This window comes from Labeo rohita, chromosome 22, assembly GCF_022985175.1.
Source record: "Labeo rohita strain BAU-BD-2019 chromosome 22, IGBB_LRoh.1.0, whole genome shotgun sequence".
NCBI classification, from domain to species: domain Eukaryota; kingdom Metazoa; phylum Chordata; class Actinopteri; order Cypriniformes; family Cyprinidae; genus Labeo; species Labeo rohita.
The window spans coordinates 10,125,284-10,137,384 of NC_066890.1; the positions used below are offsets into that span (position 1 = coordinate 10,125,284).

Sequence of the window (12,101 nt, forward strand, 5' to 3'; positions counted from 1 at the left end):
ATAAACATGCTTGCAACATGCTAGTAACATTAATAATGCTAGGAAAATGCTAACAACATGCTAACTACATGGTAATCATGCTAATAACATGCTAGCAACATGCTAGTAACATCCTAATCATGCTAACAACATTGTAGCAGACATGCTAGCAACTTGATAATAACTCTAGAAACATGCTAGCAACATGTTAATCATGCTAGAAACATGCTAGCAACATGCTAACTATATGTTAATCATGCTAATAACATAGTAGCAACATGGTAGTATCTTGCTAATCATGCTAGAAATATGCTAACAACATACTAGTAACATGTTAATCATCTATCTATCTATCTATCTATCTATCTATCTATCTAACGGACTGTATTTCCTTGAAAACATTTTACGCTTTAAGGTTTAAAACTACTTTAAACTTCAATCTTTTTCAGACTGAAACCTTTTAAAAACTTTTAAAACTTTTTCAAACTTTCTGGTCAGGCTTTCTCAAGCCAACCTCAAAGTTTGTCCTGACAAACCTTTGTTTTTTTTTAGTTTTACTTGCAGTGTGTCCTAAGATTTGTGCCCCAGTTTTGAAGACTACCAATAAGAATAGAGCCAGCAGAAACAGTAGGAACACCCAAGGATAAAAGTGAAAGTTGAAATAACTCTGGAAACAAAGTGAAATATACTAGTTTGCTTGCCACTAATTGTCTACAACTAACTCTTAAGTCAAAGATTTAATAACATGAAAGTTTGTCAAACAAACTACTTTCTTAGTCTTCTTTATAACATCCAGGGAACTTTGCATGACTTTGTGGACTGACAAATTGCTAGCAAGCAAATTGCTTTAAGGCAGCCAATCAGATGTGATTTTGAAAATGGCTTGCCATTTTTGTGTATAATATGCATCAGACTAGTGCTATGACTCATGGCTCTTACTTTAGTTTGGGTTTGGGAGTGCTGAGCAGACTCTCGTTGTCCTCCATCTCTGGTCCACTGTCGCTCTGGTTATAAACCTCCAGACTGTCGTACAGAAGATCCAAATCTTCAACCTCCTGCGTCTGATCAACCGGGTCTGAGTCCAAGACCTTTTTGAGCCAGCAAAAAATAAATAAAATGTAAATGTTGCCCATTTTAAAAAGCCAGCGTACTGAAAACCAGGCATTCAATGCAATTTTTTTTTAGCCAGAATTTTTTTAACCCACAGGAGAGTGCAATCACCAGTCATGACCCATTCATACTATGAAATTTATCTCCTCAGGCAGCTGAGACTAGAAGACAGAAAGAAGTTCATTGTGTAAAAGTAAACAAAAGACAAAAAAAGGGTAAGAGATGGTCTAAAAGTAACGAGGGCATATGAACGATCATCCTAATAGAGAATTTACAAGAATTTACACTTTTGTATTTCTTTTCCAAGATAAGAAAATAAACAAATTTCACTCATTTTACATCATAAGCACTGCACTGTGTTGACAGCTGATCCATCCTTTATAAGCGGACGTTGATTTAAAGGATTAGTTCGCTTTCCTCGTAAAGAAATGATGTTTTTTTGAGGGAAACATTTCAGGAAGAATCTCCATATAGTGGATTTCTATGGTGCCCATGAGTTTGAACTTCCAAAATGCAGTTTAAATGCAGCTTTAAAGGGCTCTAAATGATCCCAGCCAATTAAGAAAGGTCTTATCTAGCGAAACAGTCAGTTATTTTCTAAAACAAATTACAATTTATACATTTTTTAACCACAAATGCTCGTGATGTGCACGCATACTCTATGCCCTCCGGTTCAAGACAGTTAGGGTATGTTGAAAAACTCCCATCTCATTTTCTTTTCCAACTTCAAAATCATCCTACATCACTGTTTTACCTTTTTTTGTAAAGGGCGTTTGACCACCTTTGCACGTTCACTTTGTAAACACTGGGTCCGTACTTCTACAGCGATGTAAGACAATTTTGAAGTTGGAGTAAATGAGATGGTAGTTTTTCTACTATTTTCCTAATTGTATTAAACCGGAGTGCGCATATGCATCGCAGAGCTAGGCAGGATCAGCAGTATATAAATTGTATATTTTAAAAAAAAAATAACTGATCATTTGGCTATGTAAGACTCTTATTCCTTGGCTGGGATCGGTTAGAGCCTCTTGAAGCTAAATTTAAACTGCATTTTGGAAGTTTAAACTTGTGGGCACCACTGAAGTTCACTATATGGAGAAAATTACTGAAATGTTTTTCTCAAAAAAACATTATTTCTTTACAACTGAAGAAAGAAAGACATGAACATCTTGGATGACAAGGGGGTGAGTAAATTATCTGTACATTTTTGTTCTGTGTCAGCACACAAACATACTTTGTTAGCACTGTTTTGCTCCACTGTCCCCGCTTAAAAAAGCGTAATACTAACTTGGCCAGCTAAACCAAATTCAACCAGCAAAACCCCAATAAAGTGGTTTTACCTAGTTGTTCATCAGATTAATGTCATGGTATGTTTTGCATTGCTATGAATGGTGCTTAATGGTTTCTCAAAATAATAAAAATAAATAAAAGTTACCGGAAAGTGGTGATTAAACTGCTGTTGGAAATTCCGTAAAAGTGAAGTCACTTTTCGAATGTCAATCACAGGTTTACGTCATAGGTGTTTTGAAATACGCTACATTTTTGAGACACGCCCAAAGTGAGCTATTGCATCGACAAGCCCACGTTGGCAATACTACTCATGGGAACAGCCTGCCAATGCAACAAAACTGTCTCATCACCGTCTCATCAGGAAGTTGCTGGACTGATTGCCAAATAAATCTGGATCATTTCCTGTAGGGTTTGGATAACGGAATGTGGCAGCCAAGGCAAGAGGACGAGAAAGTCAAAGAGTCAAACAGCTATCCACTAACAAGCTTACACTCCAACAATGAGACCACAAAGCTACTTAAATCTTGCCTGTAGGCTCTAGAAGCGTGCATGACCTATGTGAAGGCCCTATGTGTCCTCAGAGCACAGCAGTAAGTTCAGTTTTAGAAGAGAAATACATCATATCTTACGCTGCGAAAATCAAAGCTCTTCTCACATTTCAGCTACTAGATCAATCATTGCCAAGTCTCAGGGCTGTTTTTATAAAGGTTGAATTTCGTGGCTGAAGTGATTTTGTGATTACAAAGCACAGGACCGCAAAGCAGAGAGTGGAGAGTGCAGAACTTCAGGCAAACATGTATTTCTCTATGTTGTAACTTATGAAAGACAAAGAAAATTCTCACCTCATCAGATACTTTGAATCTCTTCAGGAGAGCAACAAACTTCTGCTTGAAATTGGGTTGCTACAGAGAAATGAAGAGAGTCTATGTCATCAAAGACTTCCGGGCTGCAATTGTTCAATGCAATACATTGCAATCACAGTTACATATGGTACATAAAACATAATAAAAGATGGTACTTTTTGGTATATGTTTTAATTAACATGACAAACTAGATAAAAGCAAGAGTAAACGAAAATAAAATATGCATTTAACATTTTTGGTCCTACTTTTTATTAGCCATCTTTAACTGCTATGTACTTGCATCCAAATATTGTTAGGTAAAACAAACATATGTTCAATTGCTAAACAATTTTGCTGCTATCCAGTTAGACACTTAATATAAAGTGGGTTTCAAAATGTGCTTCAGAAAAGTGTAAGGAAATCTATATGTGTTGCTCTAGTTTACACATTGATCTTGGTTTCCTGATGTGTTCCTGATGGTGAGCTTAGCTTAAGAGGATTACAACATCACCTTCTGTGACCTTCTGTGAACTAGATAGCACTGAACCAAACACCACCTTTAGGACACAATGCCAATTTATCTATGTTTCCATCAGGTATCTGCCTGAAGTGACTTGTTTCAAGACAATTAATCTATGATAACAGACTAGGTCATCTAACTGTACTGCCGTGACAACATATCTGCATGCAAAAACAAGAACAGGGTGGATTATATTGCAACAATATACAGTATAATACAGTTGAATCATGTCAGCAATCAGCACTGTTATCATATCAGTTAACAAAACTGTCATGTCTGCTCTACAAAGATGTTTTACAGATGGTGTTCCCCAGGGCTCGATTTTGGGTCTGATCACTTTCTTTGCAAGTGCAAAGATTTTTGTTACTGGCTCCCCAAGATAAATGCAGAGGGAGTATATGTGTACATACCCGGGTCATAGATGTAGTTCTAATCATTTTCCTCCTAGATTTTTTTGGCTTTCGCTGAACATCATCGTCTTCATCATAAAGGTCCTAAAACAGAATTTCAAGGAATGTGATGCTTCGTTAGGTAGAGATCCTTTTCTAAAGATACGGGGGAAAATTATTCAATTAACCACACAGTTCAAAAACTAGTTTCTTAACCACTAACTACCCAAGATCCAGTATAATCAGTCATTAAACAATGCTATCAATAGGTACAATTATTTTTTAAGAAAATTCTCCCCATAACATATTGTTTTAAAGTTATGTGCCAGAAACTAATACCAGTGTGACCAATTTTTTAGAACAATAATAAAGATATGCTAGCAAAAACTCCTAACCTGGCCTTGAACAGCGTCATCACTCGCCTCCTGCTCTGACGAGTAACTATCATCATCATCTTCAGAATAGTTATCCATATCTGGAGAACGGTCTGCAAGAGAAAGAGACATTTAATGACCCCGTGGTACTTGACATTTTAATCCAGCAAAGGCCTCGGGCATACAGTACCATCTGACATCCAACAAAGCATTAAAACGATTCATTCAAAATATGTAGCAATTTTATCACTCCAATTTGAAGCTACTTTTCCCTTTTAATGTACTGCAGAATCAGTCACTTTTTTCTCTGTGTGTGATCTGAGATGATCGATGGGAGGATGTTTTGTGGTAGAGAGTGTTTCCGGGGGGACTTTTTATCTTTATTGCAGCTTAATGCACTCAAACTGCCCATTAGCATCTTTAAGTCAGTGTAATGACTGTACACAAACAAACCCAATCAATGATGGAATACTGTGGTTTGTACAATCATGCTCTTGCAAAGACAACTGGGTATATGGGCTGGTTTGGCGTAGTGGTTAAAGATTTAGCCTGTATGTGTCATTAAGATGTTACAATTCCACAGGCAAAAAACGTCTATTGTCTGTAGTCAGTAGTGTAGTGATGTACAAAGCACAGCTCACACCAAAGTCATTTTTAAACCAAGCGACTTTCTGTTGGTCAACACAGCGAATCCACATGAATAATTTGAACCCATTGCGAAAACTGTTTGTGTGCGATTGAAATGACTGCACTGCCCAACAACACTTCTATCATGACAACTCTCTGAGCTATATATATATATATATATACAGTCACTGCCAAAAATATCGTCACCCTTGCAATTCTGTCAGAAAATGCAACATTTGTTCCAATTGCAAATGTTTTGGTATTCACATGCTCATTGTTTTTGTTTGCACTGCAACAACACAAAAAAACAGAGAAGAAAAGTCAAACTTGATCAAATTTCACACAGAATTCAAAAATGGACTGGACAAAATTATTGGCACCTTGTCAAAATTGTAAGAAATAATTGCTTTTCAAGCATGTGATGCTCCTGTAGTTGGTATTTAGACACACCTCTGGCAAGTAACAGGTGTGGGCAATATAGTAATCACACTTGCAACCAGTTAAAATTGAGAAAAGTTGACTCAAGTGTCAATTTTTTTTGGAAAAACATGGACAATCGCAAGGCTACAAGTCCATCTCCAGAGATCTTAATGTTCCTGTGTCCACTGTGCACAATATCATCAAGAGGTTTACGGCCCATGGCACTGTAGCTAACCTCCCTGGACGTGGATGCAAAATTAATGAAAAATTACAACAAAGGATTGTTCGAATGGCGGATAAAGAACCCAGATTAACTGATCTGCAGACACAGGATACAACAGTGTCAGCTCACACTATCCGTCACCATCTGAATGAAAAGGGACGCTATGGTAGGAGACCCAGGAGGACACCACTGCTGACACAAAGGCATAAAAAAGCAAGACTGGAGTTTGCCAAAACTTATGTGACAAAACCACAATCCTTCTGGGAGAACGTACTGTGAACAGATGAGACAAAAGTAGAGCTTCTTGGTAAAGGACATCATGGCACTGTTTACAGAAAAAGAAATGAGGCCTTCAAAGAAAAGAACACAGTCCCTACGGTCAAACATGGTGGAGGCTGAAAGATGTTTTGGGGTTGCTTTGCTGCTTCTGGCACTGGATGCCTCGACTGTGTGAACAGTATCATGAAATCTGATGATTACCAAAGAATTTTGGGGCGCAACGTAGTGGCCAGTGTCAGAAAGCTGCGTCTCCACCAGAGGTCATGTGTCTTCCAGCAGGACAATGACCCGAAACACAGATCAAAAAGCACTTAGAAATGGTTACAAACAAAGCACTGGAGAGTTCTGAAATGGCCAGCAATGAGTCCAGATCTGAATCCCATAGAACATCTGTGGAGAGATCTCAGAACAGCAGTTGGGAGAAGACATCCTTCAAATCTGAATGACCTGGAGCAGTTTGCAAAAGAAGAGTGGTCCAAAATTTCATTAGAGAGGTGTAAGAAACTCATTCATGGTTACAGGAAGCGACTGATTTCAGATATTTTTTCCAAAGGGGGTGCTACCGAATATTAAGTTAAAGGTGCCAATAATTTTGTCCAGTGCGTTTTTGGGGTTCTGTGTGGAATTGTTTCAGTTCTGACTTTTCTCAGTTTTTTTGTGCTGTTCCAATGCAAACAAAAAAAAATAAATAAAATAAACGTGAGTACCAAAACATTTGCAACTGCAACAATTGTCTAAGGAAGGGTTGCATTTTCTGACAGAATTGCAAGGGTGCTGATATTTTTGGCGTTGACTGTATATATATATATATATATATATATATATATATATATATATTAATGTGTTTGGTCCTGCTACGCTGCTGCGGCAAATCAAGTACCAAGACCTTCTATTCCTAATACATCCACAGATATGCTGCTGTGAGCAAATAATAGTGCTGGTGCACATAATATGTATGAAATAACCCCTATATATAACATAGAAGAAATCACCCTGTTGCAGATCTATACAGGTGAAGCTGGGGTGATTTCTAAAGTGTGCTGCACTAGTCTAGTATTTGAATACTGAGTAGCAAGCTCATTAGCTGCTGATGTGAAAAGAAACCAATCAGCTGCACCATGTGAAGTGCGATGTGTTAATATTAGTCTGTGCTATCTAGAGATTCATGACAGAACGTTGTATTAAATGTGACCACACTGCTAGAGTCATTTTCTATTTTAATATATTGATACATTTGAATCACCTGAAGCTTTGGCCTTTGTCTCTGGCTGACCACTGCCGTCCTCTGGGTCAATAGGTTGACTGGACAGTGAATAAACACTCAGTTCCGCTGCACGCACTGGTGCTTCCTTCACGTTACTATGGAGACCTAAAATCTGGCCTCCATCTGTCGGGTGCTGCATCACCTTTAAAACATAAACACTCAGAAATAACACATGGACAATGGAGAATTCTTCAGACGCCTTATTGTCCTTTCATGGCTTATGACCTCCATCTGAAAGCCTCAGTTTTTTGTCAATTCGAGGTTGCATTCCCCATCGACCTCTTGGGCAGATGAATGTCCCCTATGTCTCAGTGATTTCTGTGTTTGAGTCTCTATTGAATATGATTATCGCCAGAGAGCAGAGAGGAATTTGGAATTTGCGGGGGTGACAACTGCCGAGATTAATTGCAGGCATTTTCAGAAAGCTAAATAGCTGAATAAAATGTACCAGTAGGTCCACGCTCACATAAAGGCCACCAACATTCCTATACACTAGACCTTTTTAGAAATAACTGTCTCGAAACAAAAGAACAAGACAGTTTAGTCAGAAAGTGTTCTAACGTTCTAATATGATTAACATGAGTGGCCCCTAATGGAGAAACTCTTACAAATACAACATTTTGCACTCATTCATTACTTTTGGCAACGAATAGTTCACGACAATAGAGTCAGAGAACTCTTATTTGCTTACTAATGAGTTTGAGAATGGCTACTTTCTCAGTCTTCGCAATCACTACTTTGTGGTTACATTTTTACCTTACATTTGCAATAAATTTGAAATCCTAAATTTGTGATATAATACAACAGTGCATTTAATGACTTTTTCACAAAGGGTGGTAAATATAAATACTAAGGTTATGTAGTGATTCTATGGAGAATATAAATATCTGCCATTACTCCCAGATGGATAGCAAATCTGTGGCAACCAGTGTTGCTTTACAAGTAATGTTAGTTGTTCCAATTCAGCAGACTTTAAATATACCCGTTTAGTATACTAAAAGTACAATTGCAGTGTTTTTTTATTAAGTACAGAATATGTAAATGTATTTATAGTATACTTAGCATGAAATAAATGTATTTACAAATACATTTTAGTATATTTTTCACTAGTATATTTACTAATTTACAAGATGAGTTACTCAGTACTAAGTATCCCCAGTTCCAGCTGGCATGTAAGGGCTTTTACATTGCCAAAAATATAACATTTTATATTAAAAACAAAGAAGTAAGCCAAGTCCAGATGAGAAAAAGTAATGCAAAAGTAATGTAACACATTTCTTTCTATAAAAATAACTAATTAACCCAACTTTTTTAGAAAGTAACTGTTAGTAATTGTATTGCATTTCTTTTATAAGTAACTTTCCACAACACTTTCCGCAACAATGCCCAGTCCATCACTACGATATCAGTGCATATGGCTCCTTTAATGTGTGATGTGAGAGAACATACGTATTGATGTATTGACTTTACATTAAAGCTGGGAGTATGAGCTGGAGAAGGGTCAAATATAGAGGTCACAGTCTCTCTTGACAGAAGTGTCAATGAACAGGACACTGGGTTCGTGTGATTGATTAATCCGTACCTCAGCCATATTAATAACACCAACGGCCAGCGTCTTGTAGCCCAGAATAGTTCTGTTTTTATAGCGTTTCCTCCTTTGAAGCATGATCTGCAGCCGGTTGGCATCTCTCTTCAGGAAATGTGGGTACTACAGAAAGGAAGTACGACAGAACAGTGTTTTGAGCGTATTGTTGCTTGAGATTACATCACTTTTTACCAGCAACACCGTGACAGCGCTAACACACACACTTTATTTGATGAAATCTTCCCATCACACTTCCCGTCAAAGCAACTCTTGAAGCGTCGGCTATGAAAGCCGGATATCTGACCCAAATCGAGGAAAAACACAGAGGGTTCTCGGAAGAAACAAAGGGAAAGTGGAAATGAAGTAAACACTCCATGCAAAGAGTACTAAAACCCTGAAACATGAAAGCTTTCAGAGTAAATTAAATTCTTCTGGATAGACATAACAATCAGTTTTAAGTTACTCATATGGGGCCCTGGACAACAAAACCAGTCTTAAGTAGCACGGGTATATTTGCAGCAATAGCCAAAAATACATTATACATTTTTCTTTTATGCCAAAAATCATTAGGATATTAAGTAAAGATATTTTGTACATTTTCCTAATATATCAAAGCGTAATTTTTGATTAGTAATATGCATAAGAACTTCATTTGGACAACTTTAAAGGTGATTTTCTCAGTATATTTTGATTTATTTGCACCCTCAGATTACAGATTTTCAAACAGTTGTATCTCAGCCAAATATTGTCCTATCCTAACAAACAATACATCAATGGAAAGCTTATTTATTCCACTTTACAGATGCTGTATAAATCTCAATTCCAAAAAATTGACCCTTATGACTAGTTTTGTGGTCTAGGGTCATATATATTCTGACACATTTTCTCAGTTAAATATGCAACTAGATAAGTGGGCAATAAAAGCAAAAAAAAAACAAACAAAAAAAAAAAACACTATTTAGAAATTTAGTTACAATTCTTTAGACGTTTGTTGTATTGTGGACCATTTTATATAATTTACAACAAATACAATTTGAAAATACAATTTCCAATTTAAAGGTAGTCCTACAACTCATTTGATTAAATTTCCTGGCATGTAATTGCAATGATTTTTTCCCCCCTATATGCAACACACATTTCTGTTTTGTTTTTTCTAGGGAACAGGTTCTTGAAACCACAAGCCAGGACTTGAAACTCTTGCAATGACACAAGGGTAAGTAATATTGTTTTTTAACAGTGCAATTTTCCCAGGTTGGAGAAAGAATTGAATCTTAATTAAATACATAATAATAATGCATTAAAACACATGTTTTATTTCAATTGACTTCTTATTCATACTACGACTGAATTCTGTTTATATATTTACCTAAACCATTCTGATCACATGACTATAACGCCCACATTCAGACAATAGGCATTCTCACTTAAGTAACACCTATTCCCGTCCAAATCGGCACATGAAATCACAGACTGTTAATAAATGAAACTCAGACAAACGAATCCTGTTGGAATAGTGCTAAACAGCATATGTTCAGTTACACACATATAACAAGACTGATGTACCTGTAAGGAAAAGGTGAGTTCCAGGTCTGTTTCCATCAGGCCGCTGGGTGGGAGCATGTACTCATTCGACCTCAGGATGCGTTTTGACCCCTGAAAGACATTGAAATACACGTATCTGATCTCAGTCTCTTACAAACACATGTATTCATTAAAGGAGAAGTCCACTTCCAGAACAACAATTAATAAATGATAAATAATAATAATAAATAATTTACTCACCCCCAAGATGCTCATGTCTTTCTGTCTTCAGTCGTAAAGAAATTATGGTTTTTGAGGAAAACATTTCAGGATTTTTCTGCATATAATGGACTTCATTGGTGCCCCGATTTTGAACTTCCCAAATTTGGTTTAAATGCGGCTTCAAAGGCTCTAAATGATCCCAGCCATGGAAGAAAGGTCTTATCTAGAGAAACGACCTGTGATTTTTTTCGAAAAATAAAATTTTGTATACTTTTTAAGCACAAATCTGGGATGCGCGTCCACGATGCTACGAATTAGTGATGGGTCGTTCTTGAATGGTTTGTTCAGTTTGAATGAATCTTTAATGTGACTCGGGAAGAACTTGTCATCTCAAGGAGTGATTCATTCAGTCACGCATGCGCAACATCCTAATAGGTTTTGTACTGGAATTAGTTCAGCTGTTTTGAGTCTTCGGGTTTTTTGAGTCATTCGTTCATCTTATGGGGCTGCCAAGTGATGAACGAACGACTCAAACCCGAAAACTTGTCAGATAAGAGGTGAGGTGAGCTAATCATAGACTAAAGACCCAGGTAAACAATGAATGAATCTTTTCTGTTTCTTATAGCATTATAGTCTTGTCTTGTTTGTAGTGTGATCAACGTTTGTGTAAGCAGTAGATGTGTTAGGGAAGTAACACGTAACATTTTAGTTATATTTTGCTAAATGAACAAAATGACTCGAAAAAAGATTTGTCAATTTTGCTGAACGAGGCTCAAAGGTCCGACTCTGTAAAATGATCCGAACTTCCCATCACTACTACGAATCACGTTCAGTTCAAGTTCATAGTCTGAGCTATAGAGTAGAGTATGGCGAAAAACTCAATCGTATTTTCTCCTACAACTTCAGAATCATCTGACATCGTTGTACCTTTTTGTTTGTAAACAGCGTTTGACTTACTTGCACTTTCGTAGTCTTTGTGCGTTCGCTTTGTAAACACTGGGTCTGTAGTTCTGGCTACGTTCGGTGTGACCCTTTGACATGATTCAATAGTACGTGGACGCGCATCCCAGAACCTGTGCTACACAAGCTTTTGTGCTTAAAAAGTATGCAAAATTTTATTTTCCGAAGAAAAATGACAGATCGTTTCGCTAAATAAGACCCTTTAGAGCCCTTTGAAGCTGCATTTAAACTACATTTTGGAAGTTCAAAATCAGAGCACCAATGAAGTCCATTATATGGAGAAAAATCCTGAAAAGTTTTCCTCAAAAAACATAATTTCTTTACAACTGAAGACAGAAAGACATGAACATCTTGATGACAAGGGGGTGAGTACATTATTTGTGAATTGTTGTTCTGGAAGTGGACTTCTTTAATACCAACAGAAGAAACTTCTTATGCGTTCTCAAGCAAATCAAAGCAAAGTTTGAAAATAAACCCACGCAGTCTCAAAACTGAA

At 37.0% G+C, this 12,101-nt stretch overlaps 1 protein-coding gene across 4 annotated transcripts in view; it reads right to left on the reverse strand.

Annotated features, from left to right (window-relative positions):
• Positions 1-12,101, reverse strand: part of si:ch211-126j24.1 (phosphofurin acidic cluster sorting protein 2) — a 78,565-nt gene that overhangs the window by 27,711 nt on the left and 38,753 nt on the right. For all 4 annotated transcript variants that reach the window (XM_051094777.1, XM_051094775.1, XM_051094779.1 and 1 more), the window contains exons 3-9: positions 10,466-10,555; positions 8,900-9,025; positions 7,297-7,459; positions 4,526-4,617; positions 4,152-4,235; positions 3,222-3,281; positions 919-1,067 (exon numbers count right to left, since the gene is read on the reverse strand). In XM_051094777.1, the coding sequence (XP_050950734.1) occupies positions 919-1,067; positions 3,222-3,281; positions 4,152-4,235; positions 4,526-4,617; positions 7,297-7,459; positions 8,900-9,025; positions 10,466-10,555 (764 nt within the window). The remainder of the gene's footprint in view (positions 1-918; positions 1,068-3,221; positions 3,282-4,151; positions 4,236-4,525; positions 4,618-7,296; positions 7,460-8,899; positions 9,026-10,465; positions 10,556-12,101) is intronic.